Source organism: Barbus barbus (genome assembly GCF_936440315.1).
Source record: "Barbus barbus genome assembly, chromosome: 1".
In the NCBI taxonomy this organism is placed as follows: Eukaryota; Metazoa; Chordata; class Actinopteri; order Cypriniformes; family Cyprinidae; genus Barbus; species Barbus barbus.
This window is the reverse complement of record NC_136729.1, coordinates 8928985-8950309: the sequence shown is the minus strand read 5'-3', so window position 1 is coordinate 8950309 and position 21325 is coordinate 8928985. Positions and strand designations below refer to the sequence as shown.

The 21325-nt window shown below is 36.9% G+C and overlaps 1 protein-coding gene across 3 annotated transcripts in view; it reads right to left on the bottom strand.

Annotated features, from left to right (window-relative positions):
- Window positions 1–998: 998 nt before the first annotated feature.
- The window catches only part of furina (furin (paired basic amino acid cleaving enzyme) a), a 129765-nt gene continuing 109438 nt past the window's right edge, over window positions 999–21325 (bottom strand). For all 3 annotated transcript variants that reach the window (XM_079400023.1, XM_079400025.1, XM_079400024.1), the window contains 4 exons: window positions 11483–11662; window positions 11261–11385; window positions 8521–8634; window positions 999–3477 (listed from right to left, as the gene is read on the bottom strand). In XM_079400023.1, the coding sequence (XP_079256149.1) occupies window positions 2864–3477; window positions 8521–8634; window positions 11261–11385; window positions 11483–11662 (1033 nt within the window). In that variant the 3' untranslated portion in view covers window positions 999–2863. The remainder of the gene's footprint in view (window positions 3478–8520; window positions 8635–11260; window positions 11386–11482; window positions 11663–21325) is intronic.

Here is a 21325-nt window from a genome sequence, read left to right as displayed (position 1 = left end):
ACATGGAAGCCAGACCTTTTCAGGATAGGCCTACAGCCGGGACCGTTTCTAGTGTTTCAAACCTTGACTGGAGGACAGATTTTAGAAAAGAAAAGAGCTTAATGCTGCTGAGCTGGCTCGGAGGGACTGACCAACATCAGAGATTTCTCCCCACATTCGGTATGGTCAGAGAGCGCAGGGATACTGCGGTTCACAAAGAAACTCACAAATAAAATGAAAATATCACCATAGAGTGCCTTTCAACCATCACAATTCTCAATTTTGGTTTTAATTTCCCATTCGCTTTGTCTCATGTCATATAAATAGTAGACACTCAAGTACTATAGAAACATATTAGCTTAGCTCTCACACATTTTTAAAGATAATTATGGGCCATTACTCGAAGCATAAACCATAATGTGTGTCCACCCTGTCATGGACGTATACATTACTGTTAAATACATTTTCATTGCAAAATTAAGATGTAAACTATATTTTCTGGAAGGTATGATGTCCCTTTCCTAAACAGGATTATAAAAAAATATAATATTAATAAATAATATAAATTACATGCTCAATCACAAATGAATGCTATGTCCACCCTGTCGTGTTTATGTCCACTATTGAGTCTAAATGGCCGACAGGGTGGACATTTTGAGCTTCAGTTAGCATATTAGTTTACAGCAATCTATGACTAGCTAAATATTTAGTCTGGTTGTTGAAGAGAATTTGGTATATTTAAACTTACATATTTTGAAAATACTGTATTCTAATCACTTTTGGCGTATTTTAATGCCGACAGGGGGGACATGTTAAGCTCTGGCAAAGCAACTCATACGAAGAAAATTTGTCAATTGAAAAGTCACCAACTTACTCCCCTCGGTGTTGATATTCCCGCCACTGAAGAGAAAAAAAAAATCTGTTGTCCTGATGTCACTAAATGGGATGGCCTTTACTTAAAGGGGCGGAATCCCCAATACAACAGGGTGGACAACCATTCAAGGCACATGGACAAAATTATTTTTTATTAAATAAAAATAGTTTTATTACCAAATAATCAATACACTCAAACTGAGTAAACTCTAATTTAAAATATTAATAGGATAATTTTTTATTTTATGATTTGACTATATTCTACTTTCAAATTTAATGAGCGGTGCATGGGAAATAGCAAAATAACACGCATCCTCTTACACAAAACAAAAAAACTAGAAAACATCTCTAAAGAGCCAAGTAATGCTTTTGATGTGAATATAAAAACTTAGCCTAATATAACACTTTCATTGTCATTTGTTATAAGTTATCATGGCAAATGAGTCATGTACAGGACCCCAAACGGCACCCTACAGTGATATCACTCGTGTCATTTCAAACCTGCATGAGATCTTACTTTAAAGAAACACAAAAGAAACTGTTAAGAATCACCAGAGCAAAGCAGTCGATGCTGTCATCATCAAAAATTGCAACAAAAACACCATAACAGTGGTCCAGAAAACTTGTGCACTATATTTGAAGTCTTTTGATGTCATATGCTAATTTTATGAGGGAAAAATGTTAGTGCTTTTTTTTTTTAATATACAAATTAAAAATAATTATACATATAAAAAAAATTGACAATGACAAATTCAGCTTAATAGCAATTTCCAGCTTCTATTTTGACTCTAAGCCAAATAAAGAATTAAATGTGACAATTACAAAACAATGAATCACACTAGATTTGATTTTGACATTTTGATTAAATGTTTAATTTGAATTTAAGTTTGTGCATGTTTGTTTTATATGTATGTTTAGTGTATATATGTATATTTAGGCTGTCAAACAATTAATTACATCCAAACTAAAAGTTTTGTGTACATGTGTATGTCTGTGTGTGCTGTGTATATGATGTATATATAAACGCATACATACATACATACACATATACATATATATATACATATGTAAACACAAACTGTCATTTTGAATGCGATTAATCATTTGACAGCACTACATATACATACATATATATATAATTTAGAGCAGGGGTGTCAAACACTGTGGGTGCCACAGCCCCGCTGAGTTTGGCTTCAACCCTAATTAAACACCCGATCCAGCAAAGCATGTCTTTTAGGCTTATTTGAAAACTACATGGTTTTTGTGTTGGAGCAGGGTTGGAACTAAACTCTGCAGGACTGCGGCCCCTCCAGGAACTGAGTTTGACACCCCTGATTTAGAGGCATTTGGACATTTTTCCACCTAAGAAAATCATGCAGGTTTGCAATGACATGAGGGTGAGCAAATGATGACAGGTTTAATCTTTTGGAGAACTACTGTACATAAAATAATCATGAATTTGTCAATGTAAATGCTCTAGGGGGATCTGTAAGCTCTTCAAACAGGTTTAACAACACACTGCTCTGCTCTCCATGCAGAAATAGTGATATGTTCTTCTAAAAGGCTCCCTGCGCAAAGCCAGTTGATCCGACCTACTGGAGCACTGACTGACTTCATATAAACATAGATTCACTCATACAAACACACACTCATTCACTCAAAGAAAAAGCATTGTTTTTTCTCGTATACAAATAATTCCATCTTGTTTCTTAAAATCTCACTAGGCAAGAGGAAGAGACCAAATGATAATCACGTTTATTGTAATTCCAGGACAACCCTGCGACCATCGGCTCATCCCCATCGCTTGTGATTGGAGGCTTTCCATGTTGAGGCACCGAGAGAGGTCAACACCCAGGTGAATCATGGCTCATGTAACTACAACAGGTGCGAAAAACAACCAAAAACCCAGAGGTGACATATGCTCAGACGAACCCCAGAAGGAAAACACACTAAAAAAAGAGACAACAGTGCAGTAGATGATAGAGAGGGGAGGGACGTGGGCAAGAAGAGGTTAAAGAGCACTTTGTGTTTTGATGAAGGCAGTTCTCTCATTGCGGATCTCAAATTCCTCATTCTCGGACTCAGAATTGCCCTCGTCCTCCCTCCAAACGCTCGGGATGCCCTTGTAGGCCATTGCGGTGCGGTTGAAACCAAACCCAACCAGTAAGCTGGATCCCGGCCCGGTTTCGGCGGACAGCAGTTTGTTCTGCTTACGTGTGTGCATCTGCAGGAAACCGAACACGGCCACAAACGTAGCCACGATGAAGGCACAGCTGAGCACGGCCACGGTTGCAGGCAGGCGAGAGGCGAGCTCTGGGTGCAGTTTGACAGATGAGTCTGTCTTCTGGAACAGCCCGCCATCCGGAGACTCGCGCTGAATGTGGTTCTGGTGCAGACAGGTGCCAGTGACAGTGTCAAGGTAGCTGTGAGGATAGCAGGAGAGGCAGCTCTGAGGGCCCGTGCCGCTACAGGTAAAGCAGATGGAGTCGCAGGACAAGCAGGCGGGACGGAGGACAGACGTCACCTCGTTGTTGGGGAGGAAAATGGAATGGGTGCCTGTGGTGAAACCTGCTGGACAGTCTCTCACGCAGCCCTTGTTGTGCAAGTAGAAGCCGGGGTTGCACTCTGCGGGAGGAAGAAACAGAATTCAGTTTAGGCTTCCAAATTTGTTCTGGATTGAATACAAGCTAAACTGTTTTGCAGATTTCCACTGACTTTTTTTTTTAACAAAAATCATGTTTGCACTTGGATGGACATCCATGAGACCAGCATTCCTGAGTATTTAAATGTTGAAATGCAAAGCTTGCATTTTCTGAAGGGCAGTTGATAGTACATTCAGGAAGCAAACATGTTTTGCAATGTTACACGCTGCACACCATTTTATTAATAATAATCTGTTTATCACCGCATCACTAACTGGGATACGACATACAATATTAAAATTAATTCTTTGTATTTTTTCAACCCCTCACTTTTGCCTTCTTAATGTTAAGGATTTCATATGTCACAACAGGAATGTGTTAAATTAATATACATAAATTTTTTAAAAACATCTAATTCTTAATTTTTATATGCGTGTGTGTCTTTATATTTAAAATGTATTACACTACAGGACCATTTTTAACAAACTTATTTAAAAATATATACAATTTCTATGAAATGGTTGAAAAGAAATGAACAAGAATACAAGAATATAATCATTCTTATAAATATACAAAATATAAATATCTTCATATATCTTAAATATTTAATTATATGTATGTGTGTGTGTGTGTATATTTGGGGTGCAACGGATCGTAGATGATCCGTACGGACCAGTCTCCACTGTTCAGCACGCATGTAATTCGCAGATTAACTGTTAAATTCAACCAGTATAGACTAAAAGTTATCATCTGCATGTGTTTTGTCTTGCCAAACTACACATTTCAGCAATTTCAGACCATTCAGATGAAAAAGTTGAAGCCATTTTCTTCGCTCAACCGCTGCCGCACAGAGAGAGCGAGCCGTACGATTCAGACACCACGTTTCAGACAATGCCTCAACGGATGCATACATACACACAAAGTTATGCGAAAATACCCGTTTTGGAGAGTATTCTGGTAAACACAGTAAGTTATGTCCATGTCTTAAATTAACATGTACAGCTGAGAAAGAAACTGAATGCGTGTCAGTATTAGGTCCGTGCATTTAGTCTTAAAGAGACAGCAGCCAAGAAATACCTACTTCTGTCTTGTCTGCTAATCAAACACCACCACAGCTTTAACAAAGATTAATCTGTATTTAATTTATGTAGTAAGAATTGTTGTTTTATACTTTATTACATTTCTGCACCTGAATACTACCGTTACTGTCATTATATAGCCTATAATTTTATGTTGTAGGCTGTTCATCTATGCTTGTAATTTGTAAAATTGTTCTTGTTATATTACTGACTTTAAAGGTGCCATAGAATGCATTGATACAGTATTTTAAATTGTTCTCTGATATCTACACAGAAGGTATGTGGCTTAGGTAAGGGCAAAAAATCTCCAGAAACGATTTTACATGTCCATTTACAACCCTAGGATTTCTCCCTAGAATGAAACGGTCTGTTATTGGCTTATTTGGCAGGGTCATGAATAATAATGAGCTCTGCTCTGATTGGCTGTTTCACAGTGCTGCTCAATGTTGAGCCCTGCTCTGATTGGCTGTTTCACAGTACGGCTCATCAGCAAGAAGGAAGCACAGGGAGGAAAATATATATTTAAATACTTTCTCTCGCAGTTATATCGTCGGGTAATTATACTGTATATAAAACGCGGGCATCAGGGAGCCGTTATTAATATGCGAGGCATTGAAACTGCTTTTGAACGATCCATCGATCGTGTTATAGTTTCACTTTCAAGAGACGCGATCACACAAACTATGTTTACATTATGGAGCAACAGTACTTACCACACATGTCACAAGATCAGATGCTTGTCAGTGGTGCTCAGGATCTGTAAGTCATTCGCCATCATCCTCATCTCTCCTTACTGAGAGTGAAATCTTATGTACTGTCACAGGCTACCGCTAGCAAGGAGCTAACCATGTCCCTTTAGTGGCTCGCGTTATTTGCTTTCTGTGCCTTTCTGAATACAGACACCAACCCATCCCTGTACTTCACACCCCCTGCACGGCCTGGAACATAACATTTATTTTGTTATTTTCGCTGTTGTCCGCGCTTGTTTATTTACAGTACCTGCAGAGCTTCTGATGGTTGGGCCGGCTTAGAACAAGGGCGGGTTTATGCAAATGTTGGGGGCGTAGTGATCCCGACTGTTGCGTCACAGTCGGTGTTATGTTCTGATTCGCCTGTTTTTCAGTGGTCTTTTTTAATCACGAGATTAACATATGAAGGAGGAAACTATGGTGTTTGAGGCTCACTGTATGTCATTTCCATGTACAGAACTGTTATTATTTAAATATGCCAGGGTAAAGACAGTTTTTCATTCTATGGCACCTTTAATAGTTAAGCTAGTAGTTTCTGCTGGGGTATAGAAGGACTTAAAAGCTCACTTTAGTAATAAATGAAAAGTAAACTTTGTTTTTTTGCTGATCCGAAAAATGATCCGATCCGTTCCTAAAAATCCATAGTATGATCCGAACTCTGAGTTTTGCGATCCGTTGCACCACTAATACAGTGGGGCAAATAAGTATTTGAAACACTGCTGATTTTTCAAGTTTTAAAACTTAATTTTTCCATTAGATATAACCACTAGATGAACATGTAAAATGTATAAAACCTAAATGCAAATTGGAAATGTTGCCTTGACAACTAACTGAAGTAAAATAGGTTTGAGACAAAGTACTAAAAAAAATCACAACTTAATTCAAAATGTAAAAACTTTTTTTTTTACAAGATTACTTAATACATTTAAAATGAAACAGAAAATGTATGAAAGCAAGTTAATTCTAAATATTGCTTTTAACAAAATTACTAAAACTAAAATTAAAACTGAAAATATAAAAATAAAAAGCTAATTGTAAATATGAATACATACTACAACACTATGTAAATACTACTAAAATAAAAAACTAAACTAAAGGCTGTTTAACTGTGGTAAAACAGCTGTAAGTCATTATTAAATCCAAAATACTGTGTGACTTGTAATTTTTTTTTTACATTTTTTGTTTGAATATTGAGAAATTCATTCAGGTATTTAAACCTCCTTTTTTCCATTTTTGACATATTTAGCCTCAGACTATTTGTGTTGTTTTCATTGAATGTAGCCTGAGCTACATAAATTGCACATCGGCGCATCCAGCCCACCCTACATGATGCATGTTGAACACAAAAGAGCCAAGTGCTATCTGAAAATGAGTAGTTTGGCTAGCATTACGCAACTTCCTTGAGTCTGAGTGCACCTGCAAATAAATTCATCCTGCCCGGCTGTCACAAAAAGTGCTTATGAAATGTTCTGTCCAAGCTGGTGCGTTACTGTTGTATCCACAATTTCAGATAAATGTGTCGGTCAGACAGTTTCTTCCAGTGTAAGTGGCCAGCTCTCAGCCAGAATAAGTTAGGTTATTAAGAGGCTTAGCTGCATTACACTCTTAAAAATAAAGGTTCTTTATTGCCATCTGTGGTTCCAAGAACCTTTAACACAAATGGAACCTTTCCATTCCACAAATGGTTCTTTATAAATGGAAAAACATTCTTTAGATTATTGAATGTTCTTCCCACTTCAAAAACAAAACAAACAAAAAAGATTATTAACCTTTCAGTGAACAGTTATTTTAAGAACTGTTCACTGAAAGGTTCTTTGGGGAACCAAAATGGTTCTTCTGTGGCATCACTATGAAGCCCCACTTTTGAAACCATTATTTTTAAGACTGTACACTGTGTAAACAGGCTTTAGGAAACGGACTATTGGGAGAGAAATAAACTACATAAACCTCTGCCCATCATAGTACACAAAAAAGAGGTGAAGACCATATTTTGAGCATTCTTAATTAAATCCTTTTTCGCATGGTGTCATTCGAGGAGGGCAGGACAGGAGGTGATGGCCAGTGGAGGAGGCAGAGGACAGGAAAAAGAAAGAGCTGCTGAAAGAGTAGTGGCAGGGGGGTCAGTGTGTGTGTGTGTGTGTGTGTGTGTGTGTGTGTGAGAGAGAGAGAGTGAAGAGGTAAGAATGAGCTGGCAACGAGTGTCCACAGAGAGGGGCACAGACAGCTGCTTTCAACACGGCTGCCAATGCAGCCGACACTGTGAACTAATTCCAGGATGGAGTTATGAACACACAATTTAACAGCTAAGACATGACCAGCACAGCACACTCAACACAAGCAAAAGGGACCTATAAAAACAGCAGCAAGCTTTATAGATTTAGTTTAAAGCTTTCAATTAGTGGGGAGATTATCAGGGTCAAATTTACAGTGTTTACAGTGTTATGTATTAGTGTATGTAATAAATAAATTAAACATTTTGTGAAACCACAGACTAGTGTTCAAAAGTTTGGGGTAGAAAGATTTTTTTCAAGCGCTCCCCAAGGCTGCATTTATTTGACCATTAACTCAGTTTTATGAAATATTATTACAAATTAAAACAACTGTTTTCTATATTAATATATTTTAAAATGTAATTTATCCAAACTTCTGAATGGTGGTGCATGCAAAATGTAGCAAATAATTTTTTGGACACAATGGACCATATACAGACACTATGTATACTAGTCTGGTTTTAAAACAAAAATAAAGGTTGTGTTCATAATGTAATACTAACGTATCGCCTACTATTGCAGAAAAATATTCAGAAAAAATGGCTATTTTGCATTTTTTAAATGCTAAATATCACAAAATGTTGTGTAAAACGTCCAAATGTTTCAGATAACATATAAAATAATGTCAAGATGATGTTAAATGATGTTAATATTGTTTGGTTAAACAAGAAATGGAAGGTCAAGTCAAGTGCATAGTTGTGTGCAGTGTACTTTAGTTGTAAACTGCACATTTTGTCAAATGTATTCGGTCATCTAGGTGTTCCATGCATGAAAATGTGCATAATGTGCATGGTACACATACTGCAGAAGAAGAGTGTTTATGAGTAGTACAGGAGCATACCATTCTGACAATCAGGCCTGCAGCTGAAAAATGCCACTAGTAGTTGGCAGGGGGCGCACTTTCACCATTATTTACTCTGACACTTACCTGTGCAGATCTGATTGAGGTCGTATGTTTTGCAGCTGCTGGAGTCTGCTGCTGAAGGGCCGGATAAACTAGAAGCTGTGCCATAAAGAACCAGCGTGAACTGAGTCAGAGTGCCTAAAACAGACAGAGGGAGAGATTCAACAATCTGACTCATGCACACAAGAAACTCACAAAATGAGGACAGTTGCCAGTTGTGAATCATTATGTCTGTGTTCATTCTGTCTCAATCAGTAGACTATATTATTATACTATATGCACATTTATTCAGTCAGCAGATGCTGTCAACTCACAAATTAGGAACACAAGCAACCAACCAAAAGCAAACATTAGCAGAGCTGATTTCTGAAGTCAGCCAGAATAATGCTGTTAGAATAGAGGTATTAAGGCAAAAAGCCAGAAGAATCAATGCATTAGCGATCTGACCAAAGTTAACTAAAGCAAAAATCATAAAACGTTTTATGGTTTTATCATTTATTTATTTTTTAATTTCAGATAGTTGCCTAAGGAAATACACTCAACAAAAATTGCTAAAACTTTACAATGACAATAACAATGTATATAAAACTGATTTAAAAATAATAAAACTGATAAAAAAAAATTAATAAAACTCAAATCTCAAATCAATGACACTAAAATAATACTGATGATCACATAACTATGGAGCCTCTCATAGCTTATAAAATTTATAAAATGACAGTAATATGATTAAATGATAATTAAAACAAATTAATAATTTTTATATTAATTAATGATAATCACAATAATTATTTAAGTAATATAGCTCATTAGAACTAACACATACAGAAAGCATGAGCATATCTCAGATAATTTTACAACTAATATATAATATAGGAATTACATTTTTAAACTAAAATATTTCATTCTGTCATTTTACATTAAGATACTTGCTTATAATCACCTTTAGCTGCATAAATGACCACCGTCACAGGTAACGGTTTCCTACTCAGCTGTAATACACTAGTCAACATTTAAAGTGGATCAAAACCTTTCAAAGTTGTCCTAAAACCTAAAACCATTTCAAGCATTCTTGTCTTAGGACAACTTTGATTAACTTTTTTGATCCACTTCAAATGTTGACTACTGTAGTTTCCTGTATCAATACTTGACCAACTAAAAAGCAATATTTATTAGCCATATTTAGTATAAAAGTAAGTCAAATGCAAAGCAATCTCCATTGGTATTCTATACTTAAAGAGTTTATTCGCAAAAACAGATAACTCAGGTTTTTTTTATTTTCAAAATAATGTTTTTGTGTTTTATTGTTAGATGTATTTTTAGTTATTTTTTAACCTAATCAAAATAACCCAACTGCAGTTTGACAGATTAATTGGAATGCACAATGAAAAAACATGATTTTTGAAAATTGTTAAAAACGGAGTCAAATAACACTTTTTAACAATTTTCAAAAATCATGTTTTTTCATTGTGCATTCCAATTTTTTGGAAATGAACTCTTCACTTGTACATAAGATAAAACGACAACACCCTTTCTATTTTGACAATGTCTGATTGTATATTATAACCTGTACATCTTGCTCATTTTGTGGCCACTATCACAAATTTCTCAGAAGATAAAAGTTTGATCATTATGGTGCCCTGTAAAAGCACACGAAATGTCTGAACACAGACTTCTTGTCATTATCATTCAGTAACTGTAGTGGCACACGGCTTCGACATGCATTAGATAGATGGCACACTTTGCCTCTATAGTCCAATAAAGTCAGTAGCTATGTAAATCCTTAAAGAAACAAAGAGAAATGGACTAGGTAATGCACTGAACGAATGGTCCATTCAATCCAGACAAAGCAGCTGTGTTAACATCTGAGCAGGACAAATGAATGGGCTTTTGGCTGGAAGTCTCTTTATATTTACAGTGTTCAGGGGCAGCTGGAAAGTGTGATAGTGGGAGAGGGAGAAAAAACTCAGTCCTCTGATTTACTTCAATTTAATTAATCAGATTTACTGCGGGGTGTGGTGAAGGAAAACAAATTGACTATGACATAAGAGAGGAAGAAAACAGGATTGGCAAAACAGGCGGATTTGGAGAGAAGATACTCTACATTTCTGTGAAGTGCAAAGCAGGGCACTGGGAGACATAAAAGAGACTTTTTGGATCACAATCAATATTGGATGCTTTTTAATCATTTTCAAGTCCCAGTTTTTTTTTCATCTTTTATTTTATGATCTTTTTTTTTCTTTTATGACTATCTACTTTTTATCATTTTTGTTTAATTGTATTTCTATTTTCTTTATGCTCTTTTATTATTCTGTTTTTTTTATTATAATTTGTTTATTTTATTGGATCACAATGTTTGACTTTAATCACTTTCAAGTCATAGATCGTTGTTTGATTTTTTCAATAATTTTTGTTTTTATTTTTATCTTTTTTATTGTCTCTTATTTTTTTATCACCATTTCGGTTTTATTTTTATTTTATTCATGCCTTTTACTAACTTTTTTTATTTTGCTTTAAATTGATCAATTTTGTTTCATTTTATTTTTATCTTTTTTATAGTAGTAATTATTAGTAGAGAAGTAGATATTTGAAAACAGTCAGGACAATATTAGTGAAAGAGACCTGGAATGGGATCAGGGTACACTGGAGGTTCAAATATGTTGGATTTGAACCTGCATCTCCTGCATATGCACCATGGCTCAACACGTCTTAAGCATAAATGGAACAAAAAAAAACAAAGCAAATTGGATGGACGGGCTATTACCATAGTCGCTGATTCCAGCCACGTTCTCCATCTCCAACGTCCATTCTCCACGAGGGTCCTCATCCCAGGAGTGGGTGGTCATGAAAGCCCAGTCATTGAAGCCCTCAGGGGAGTAATCGTGAGGTCTGAGAGAGAAAGAGACAAAGAATGTTACACTTAACTGATTCAGCTATACTCTATTTGAATATAAAGTGTGTGGAGGCATCCCTTTCAGAGCCTGACCTGGGTGCAAGCAGTGTGGAGCGGGTGCCCTGTGGGCTGATCAGGTATATGGCCAGGTTTCCTCGGCGGTTGTAGGACAGGGTGAGCTGGGCTTGAGCATGTTCTAATGAGCTCACAAAGTTGTCTGTCCCAGCACATGCATCCACAATCTTATTGATCACCAAATGACTCCCAATATTCCTAAAAAGAGAAAAAGAGTGTTCAAGAACTGACAGTTAAACCAAAATGACAAGTTATACTTCTTAATACAAGTAAATATGAATGCATTATGCATTATCATTTAAAATTTTGGGGTCTTTAAGATTTAACGTTTTTGAAAAGAAGTTTATGTTTATCAAGGCTGCATTTATTTAATCAAAAATACAGTAAAACAGTAATATTGTAAAATTATATTACGGTTTAAAATAACTATCTATAAAATAACTATTCTTTAGTCTTATTTATATAGCACCATATAATTAAAATGTTCATTGTCCAAAGTGCTTTACAATTCAAAGATAAAACTAAATACCAACAAAAAGAAAACAATATAACTCTAAAACACAGTTAAAAGAAGAAAAAACAAAAGGCCACATATACACACATTATTTAAAAGCAGGAGAGAATAAGTATTCTAAGTTTATGCTTGAAAATGGACAAAGTGGGGGATCACGTGACGCTTTCATGAGCCAAGACACACATTAGCCAAGCTCTGTGTATGTAACCCGTCTTTTACTGTTGTTTGACTTCTTTTCTTACATTTGGGGTAGTTTTTTCATTTGTCGTTGGTCTGGAGATGTCACACAGTCGGAAACATCATCCTCGCCAATTAAGAAGAAAAAGCCGCGGCGGGCCGAGCCGACATTGAAGACAATATGGCGATCACTATAAAGCGATTTGAGAACATTTTGAAGGCTGAATTAGCAGCAATGCGCACCGCATTCGCCTCTCACGACTACAATCCAGAATATATGCTCTAAAATTGACTTTTTAATTGGGGAACAGAGAGCAGAAAAAAGTGATCAACGAACACACTGTGCGTCTGGATGCCCTCGAGCAACAAGTAACTGATCTACAGGACCACAGCAGACGCCGTAATATCCGCCTGCTGGGACTACCTGAAGGGGCCGAGAAGGATGACCCGATTGGCTTTCTGAAACCGTCTCTGCCGATTTGGATCCCATCACTTGCGGGCAAAGATATAGAGATCGAACGTGCACGTCGAGCTTACTCCAGAGCTTCAACAGATACAACGACAGAAATTTGATCCTTAATGAAGCAAGACACCGCGGTCCTGTGAAAGCGAATGACGGTGCGATATTAAGCTTCTTCCCCGACTTCTCTCCTGCGATGGCAAAGAACCAGAGTTCCTTCAGCACAATACGGAAGGAATTGAAAGAGGCAGGTCTGCAGACCTTTCTTCAGTATCCAACAGTGGGGATTTCTTTAAGACTGCAAGGGAAGCTCGGCTTCCCCTATAATGTCAAACAAATTAATGCTCAAATATGTACTATTGTGTTAACATTTTATTGATTAAAAATGCGTTAGAACACATTCATCTCGAAGACGAGTTCGTTCAGAATCAGCTACATATAGCAGGTGACTCGATTTCCTTCTCATATATTCCCGTAGCGTCACAGTGTATTTCCCTGTTGAAGCCCAGTGTCCATTGACTTCAATGGGGCTGCTTTGAACAGTTTTTTTCAGAGCTTCGAAACTAGACGGTCATTGGATAAATGCTGCGATAAAGGCTGGACTCCGGGCTTCTGCGTGATGATTGGAGGGTCTGTCGAAAGACTGCATCTCCTTTTGATTGACAGTGATTTTGTACTATAAGAAGTCGCTGATGCTGAAGCTATTCGAGCTCAGTCCCATAGCGGATTTACAAACTGCTGCAACCTATTTCTTGGTATTTGCTTGGCGAATTTGCTGGCCAATTTTCGTCATAACAGGAGAAAGCTGTGTGATTACTTGGTGTTCCTTAACCCACCGGTGCGGGCTATCTCGTTTTTCTTTATGAAGCGAAACAAACTAAAAATACTCCACGAGTTTTGATCGTACAGATAAGAGCAAGGTATCATTTGAAACTGCAAAGGGTCTACTTTTATTTGTGTATCGTCATAACAAAACAATGTGCTTTTAAAAAAAATAGAGAAAATAAACATGCGTTCTCTGCGGGCTCTGTCTCGGTCACCTCTTCACAGACATGTAAATAAAACAACATGAATACAAAAACAAATATTCTATGTTAAAGTAATCCGTATGAAACCAATGCGATGTCCAGTTTTCCCATCTCAACTCATATCTAATGCTGTCAGCGGAAACAAACAAGTTCATCCCGGATACTTTCTGTTTCTGGAAGAAGATCTGCTGAGAGAAATAACCCAGAATTTCTAAATGTGTTGTTGTTTTTTTCCCTTCAGAGCACAAACAATATACACTATGAAAATGCCAGGTGCAAAAGCTTAGAGACAGCATATATAGAAATTAAAACTTTTATTTAGCACACAAGTGATGATAAAGCCATGTATCATGTTACAAACGATGCTGTTCTTCTGAACTTTCTATTCATCAAAAAAATTAATTCTTCTTAGCTATTTTCAACATAATAATAAATGTTGTTTTAGCAGCAAATCAGAACATTAGTATGATTTCTGAAGCATCATGTGACTGGAGTAATGATGCTAAAAAGTCAGCTTTGAAAGACCGCTTTGATTGTTCCTAATAAAATGTTTAACTGCACACAAGTGAATCTCAAGTTATTTTGTGTGATAGCTAAATATATACTTAAAATATTTAAATTTATTTTGTCCTCATATTCTTTCTTGTAACTCTTCCTCTCAGTCACATACTTGACTAAATGGCTCATTATGAAGCTCATTATGCAGGCCTGTCTTCTCAGATGTGAATGTGAAGGTTGACGCCTTCTCGCATAGACCCTTTTTACTAAAAAAAAAATCAATATATTGTTTTTTGTGAGCAAATAAACAAGATGATTTTCACATTATTTTGAAGCAAATATACAAGATCCAGTTCTCAGAAGTCTTGTGAACAAATGTTCTGTATGTTTTTTATGGCCTTATTTCAGTGACTTCAAAATGTTAGTTTTTCACTAACCACGCATAAACGTTGTTTTCTTGAAAACAAAATCAAGTACATAAGTGCTGCTAACATTGTAGCCCTGTTTTTGCTGTTTACAGTGTTAGCAGACTTTAGCCATATATATATTTATAAGCAACTGAAAAAAGCACAAATGTCAGGGCATGTCAAAACTTCTCCAGGCCCCCAAAACACCCTCAGACCCCAGAGGGTTAAAGACATGGAGTTGGACAGTGCAATGCCTCAGCTATACAAACTGTTCTCATTAGTGGCAACAATTGGAGCTACATCTGCAGGTGTAGAAAGGAGCTTCTCCTGTTTAAAGCGGCTAAAGTCCTACACCCCTAACACAATGGGCCAAAGCCGTTTAAGCAGCCTAGCTCTGCTGGTCATTGAGAGGACACTGGTCAAGTCACTGGAAAAGACGCCTAGTTGGTACGACAGGGTCACAGAGCATTTTCTTGAAAATAATTTACGGATAAATAAATGGACAATTTTTATGATGTAGGCCGAAAATGAGCTTCCCCTCTTTGAAAGACCAGCAGCCACCACTGGTATCCAACTACGCTGAAGATAGTCATGAAACACGGCGAGACCAAACTAATGCACTCACCGGACGAAGCACGTCAATTCATTCTCCTGAGATGGACGTGGCATAAGGGTTGGATAATACAGAGTGACTCGACTTCTGATTTACTAATCTAGAACTTCATGTGACAATCGTCTACTGACAGTTCTTCATGTAAGCTAGGAAACTTGGTATCACTAATGTACAGGGTGGGCCATTTATATGGATACACCGTAATAACATGGGAATGGTTGGTGATATTAAAGTCCTGTTTGTGGCACATTAGTATATGTGAGGGGGAAAACTCCTCAAGATGGGTGGTGACCATGGTGGCCATTTAGAAGTCGGCCATCTTGGATACAACTTTTGTTTTTTCAATAGGAAGAGGGCCATGCGACACATCAAACTTATTGGTAATGTCACAAGAAAAACAATGGTGTGCTTGGTTTCAACTAGGGCTGCAACTAACGATTATTTTGATAATCGATTAGTTGGCCGATTATTCTTTCGATTAATCGATTAATCGGATTAAAAAAAATATTGACCAAAAAAAACACTATTCCACATTCTGCCCAATGTCCTTCAAACAAACGTGACAACTGAATGCTATGAAAACATACAGTGCTTAATTTATTAGACCACTTAGCATAATAAAGAGAAAACATATTTTAGAAATTTGTCAAATTTGTTTAAATTTAAAAATGTTATTGTCATTTATTGGACATAATAAAAAATGGCCTCATAACAGCTTGCATTCTTGCTGGTATTGTTTATGTACTTTTTGACTGCAATTGGGTATCGCAAAAAAAAATACTCAAATAAAAAATACAAAAAAAAAATAAGTGCTCTGGTTTTCTTTCATAGATAACAGCAATAATGATATTATAGCATTAAAAATAGCCTACTACTGTTACTAAAGAGCTTACACATATTGGAGTACTAACCAGTACAGAAAGCCGAAAAATTATTTTGGTTATCACCAATACTGTTACTTTAGAGCAGCAGTGGCACAAACCTTACATAAACACATTGTTAAACTTACATAAATTTGTTAAGCATTGTAAAAATTGAATATAGTTTAAACCTCTATTAAAAATTAAAATAATAAAGATAATAATAAAGACGAATAAAAACACAAACTCAGTGTTACCCAACAGGTAAGAGTAATGTTCTGCAGGAACTACTTTGATCACAGTCACCTCGTCATTTCTTTATCCTGTAAAAGGCCGTTATGGAGCGTCTCATGTTTATATTCAGACAGACAATTACACGCTGTTATCCCTTTAAAGTTCCTACTCTCATAAAATATTTTAATTTATTTTAAACCTTAAATTAACTTTCAACAACAGATAATTCAGCACAATGGATATGTTTGCGCTGAAAAGCCTATTAATTGTCTCCCTCTCTACTGTGTTCTGTTCGTCTGACGCGCATGCGCGCGCCCGCCGCGCCGGCGCTCATTCGGTATTTTAAACTTAACACAGACTGTCAGGACGGACCTTTATGCAAAAATGGATATGCTCGCGTGAATTTGTGGCATTTATAGATAAGGATATGACCGTAAACTGAACGTTTTTGCGCTGAGGACTCACACGCATCTGTCAAAGCGCCTGACAGGGCAAGCCATTACTCTTATGCATTAACTTAAAGCTTAAAATAAAGAATTATCATGTTTTGGGCAGCTTGGATCACGTGCTTCTCCGGCAGAATCTCATTCTGTTTCCTCCACTATTTTTAGATGCATTTTGTCCATAGAAATGCATTATTCAGTGCCGTAATTTGACTAACCAGCTGAAGTTGGACGTGCACTGTGGGCAGACCCGATTAGTCGATAATGAGAATCGTTGTCGATGATTTTCATAATCGATAATAATCGATTTTAATCGATTAGTTGTTGCAGCCCTAGTTTCAACGTAACTTTATTCGTTCATGAGTTATTTACAAGTTTCTGACCACTTATAAAATGTGTTCAACGTGCTGCCCATTGTGTTGGATTGTCAATGCAACCCTCTTCTCCCACTCTTCACACACTGATAGCAACACCGCAGGAGAAATGCCAGCACAGGCATCCAGTATCTGTAGTTTCAGGTGCTGCACATCTCGTATCTTCACACCATAGACAATTGCCTTCAGATGACCCCGAAGATAAAAGTCTAAGGGGGTCAGATCGGGAGACCTTGGGGGCCATTCAACTGGCCCACGACGACCAATCCACTTTCCAGGAAACTGTTCATCTAGGAATGCTCGGACCTGGCACCCATAATGTGGTGGTGCACCATCTTGCTGGAAAAACTCAGGGAACGTGCCAGCTTCAGTGCATAAAGAGGGAAACACATCATCATGTAGCAATTTCAAATATCCAGTGGCCTTGAGGTTTCCATTGATGGTGCACCACCACATTATGGGTGCCAGGTCCGAGCATTCCTAGAGGAACAGTTTCCTGAAAAGTGGATTGGTCGTCGTGTGCCAGTTGAATGGCCCCCAAGGTCTCCCGATCTGACCCCCTTAGAAGAGTGGGAGAAGAGGGTTGCATTGACAATCCAACACAATGGGCAGCACATTGAACACATTTTATAAGTGGTCAGAAACTTGTAAATAACTCATGAACGAATAAAGTTACGTTGAAACCAAGCACACCATTGTTTGTCTTGTGACATTACCAATAAGTTTGATGTGTCACATGGCCCTCTTCCTATTGAAAAAACAAAAGTTGTATCCAAGATGGCCGACTTCTAAATGGCCACCATGGTCACCACTCATCTTGAGGAGTTTGCCCCCTCACATATACTAATGTGCCACAAACAGGACTTTAATATCACCAACCATTCCCACGTTATTACGGTGTATCCATATAAATGGCCCACCCTGTACTATTTCCAATGTACATGATGCAATTATTTATGTTTGCTTCCTCGTTAAGAGAGTATACATAATCTTTTTTTTTTTTTTTTACCCCACTTTATCACTCGTGTGAATTTGAAATTATACTGCTCTCTTATAATAGGGCTAATGGCGGTGTTCTAAAGAATGGTACTGGCTGTCATGTTACTGTCACTGATTAAGACAGGGGAGGGCGGCAGGCTGGGGTCTTGAGATAATTCATTTGCAGTGGTATTACTTTCTCTCATTTGTTCAGTTCACTTAATTGTTTGATTGTAATGACTGAAATTAATATACTAAGTTGTAATGTCAATGGTTTAAATGGTTCCCATAAACGTACAGGTTTTTTAGAACTATTGCAACGAAAAAAGGTTGACATTGCTTTAATTCAGGAAGCTCATTTGAGGATGATGTTCATAGATGCAAAAAGAAATATTACGAGGTGGTCTCTTTTGCTGCGACTGACATTAAATCTAAAATGTGTTTTGATAATTGTTAGAGAAAAAAAATATTTCAATTTTAGACAGAAATGATGATAATGCTGACAGAAATGTCTGTACATCCCTTGTGAAAAGTAATTCTCCCCACTGATAATTCTGTTATTTCTGCTTCAGTTATTGACTTTCTTCTCCTTAAACAATCATACAGACCATTATCCATAACTATCTGCTCTAAGGATATCAGTGGATTAGTGATCAAATTTGGGAGACAATCACATCATCCTCAAGGGACTCAGGTCATCAGATGATCCATTTGAAAGTGCTGTATGGACTTTGTCTATCCCCTTTGAAGCGCTTCTGTACGCATGTGTCACCTTCCCCATATTCTCGTTTGTGTCTGCGGGGGGCACTTTTGCATCTTTTCTTTTGGGAGTGCTCTGCACTTTCTCTTTTCTGATCTCAGTTTGCTCATGACGTGTCATTCCTATTGGAAAAGGATTTGGTTTTGACTCCGGATGCAATCTTCTTGGATGGCTTTTCTGGATTGGCTCTGTCTCCGCAACAAAGGAACTTACTTTTAACTGCTCTCACTGCTGCATGCTTTTGACATTGTTGAATCTTTTGTTTCTTCCTTTTGATGTATAATTTTTGTATTCATGTATATTAGTTATTTTTCAGTTTGCCTTTAAATAAAATAAAATAATTGTTCACAAAAAAGAAATTGGACAAAGTGGGTGCGGATCTAATGTGTTGTGGTAAGCTATTCCAAAGATTGGGACCGGCTACCTCAAACGCTCTATCACCTGTCTGTTTAAGTCTAGATTTTGGCATCTTTTCTGTCTTAATATATTTTAAAATGTAATTTATTCATGTGATCAAAGCTGAATTTTCAGCATCATTACTCCAGTCTTCAGTGTCACGTGATCCTTCAGAAATCGTTCTAATTTGCTGCTCAAGAAACATTCTTTACTCTTATCAAAGTTGAAAACAGTTGTGCTGCTTAATATTTTGTAGAAACTGAACTGTCAAAATATTCTCTACAAAGTACCACAATCTAGCAGAAAACACAATCTTAACACTAGATATGGTCCTAGAGATCCTCCTTTAATGTGCCATTTATCAATCACCAGGTGAAAATTGTTAGTTCAACTGCTTATAAAAGCACCAGCTCACACATTCATGCAAAGTCGAGCGTATTAAAATGGCAAATTACCCAAATGTTTACTGAAGTCTCAAAAGAAAGCATCACTATTATCTTAAGGATAAATGCTTAATGAATTTCCAAACATTGTTAGAACAAATAGGTAATCATATCCCAAACTTACTACACCAGAATTTGGTATGTTAAATAAAGCAATGTGATGAAAGCATTACCGTGTTTACTTGTACATAGTTGATGTATTAAATTGGACTTATTAATAACTAATGGGAAAGATTAACTGATTCTTACTGAATCAGGAGTGCTATACAGTGTGCAAAACACTTTCCTGGTCCAAAAGAAAGGTTCAGTCAGGTTAAGACCTGTGCCACCGATGACCGCTACAGGAGCCGGGAGGCTTTTGGCACTCTAAACCCAATCCTATAAGGAGCTTAGAGCAGCCTGGCCCTGCTCACCAGAGACAGGGTTACTCTGGAAGAAGAGCTTAAATCAAGAGAGAGAGAACGACAGGTTACAGCCTCTGACAAGTCCATGAGGAATGAAGCATAACCCCTCTGTGCATGGTAACGCCGCAGACTTCAAGTCAGAGATGTTGCGAGGAAAAAATTAAGAAAAATACAGCAGAGATGGAAGTGAGGCAGCCCGTATTCACTTCGCTCTGTGACTTCTGCTACCAGCATGTTAAATTGGGCTTTGCTCCAAAACCCCTTGATCTTTCCATAACGTTGGTGAACCATAAAGGATGACTGGAGGAAGGGATAAAAAGAGGGTGAGTTTTTAGAGCGAGAGACATGATATGCTGGGAGAGAAGACGAGATTGGTTGAGAGGTACTTTGAGGGTCCGTCTTGAGCTCCAAGATGTCAGCAGTGATGGAAGTGTGACAAACGTGGATGTAACAAGCTTATCTGCAAGTCATTACTTCCTTTAAACATGCTCTGTTGGCAGCGGAGATGCCTCATGCACTGAAGCATCATTCAAGTTGTGCAGCTCTAAATTTAAATATGATAGACCGTCAAAAGTGATGTTTCGCTCCCACCTCGTTTCATCTCCTCTTGCACTTCATGACCTTTTTAGCAGCACTACATTTAAAACATTCTGTTTGTGTGCACCTAAGAACCTCAGTTTGCCATATGTTAGTGAAGAATCAATTAAGACTGCAGTTTCTTCTAACTGAGGGTTTAGTCACAAAAATTAATATTCTGTCAATTTACTCAGCCTCGTGTTTCAAACCAGCACAACTGACTTCCTCCAATGGAAGGTAAAAGTTGTTTTGCAGAATGCTCATACTGCTTGAAAGAGTAATATTTTTTCCATCCAAAATATTTTTAATAATAGTTATCCTTTTTTAATAAATTTATAATCAAAAAGAATGTCTAATCAAATTAATTAATAAATATATATTTGTAATTTATTAATTTTCATATCCTTAATATATCCTTCTATTCAAAAGTTACAAAATATTTTTTTATTTCAAATAAATGATTTTTTTTAATTAACATGATACAATTTTTTTTTTATTCTTTGATATCCACAAAAATACGAAGCAGGTAAATTACTTAAAATATATTAATTAATGTTAACATTATAAAGAGCTTCACAGAATAATCCAAAACTATTATCCTTATTACATTGAATCTTATTCTACATTTAATATGATTTTTATATTTTTTTTGCTGTTTGACAATTGGAGTAAACCAGGAATCGTATTTAAATTAAA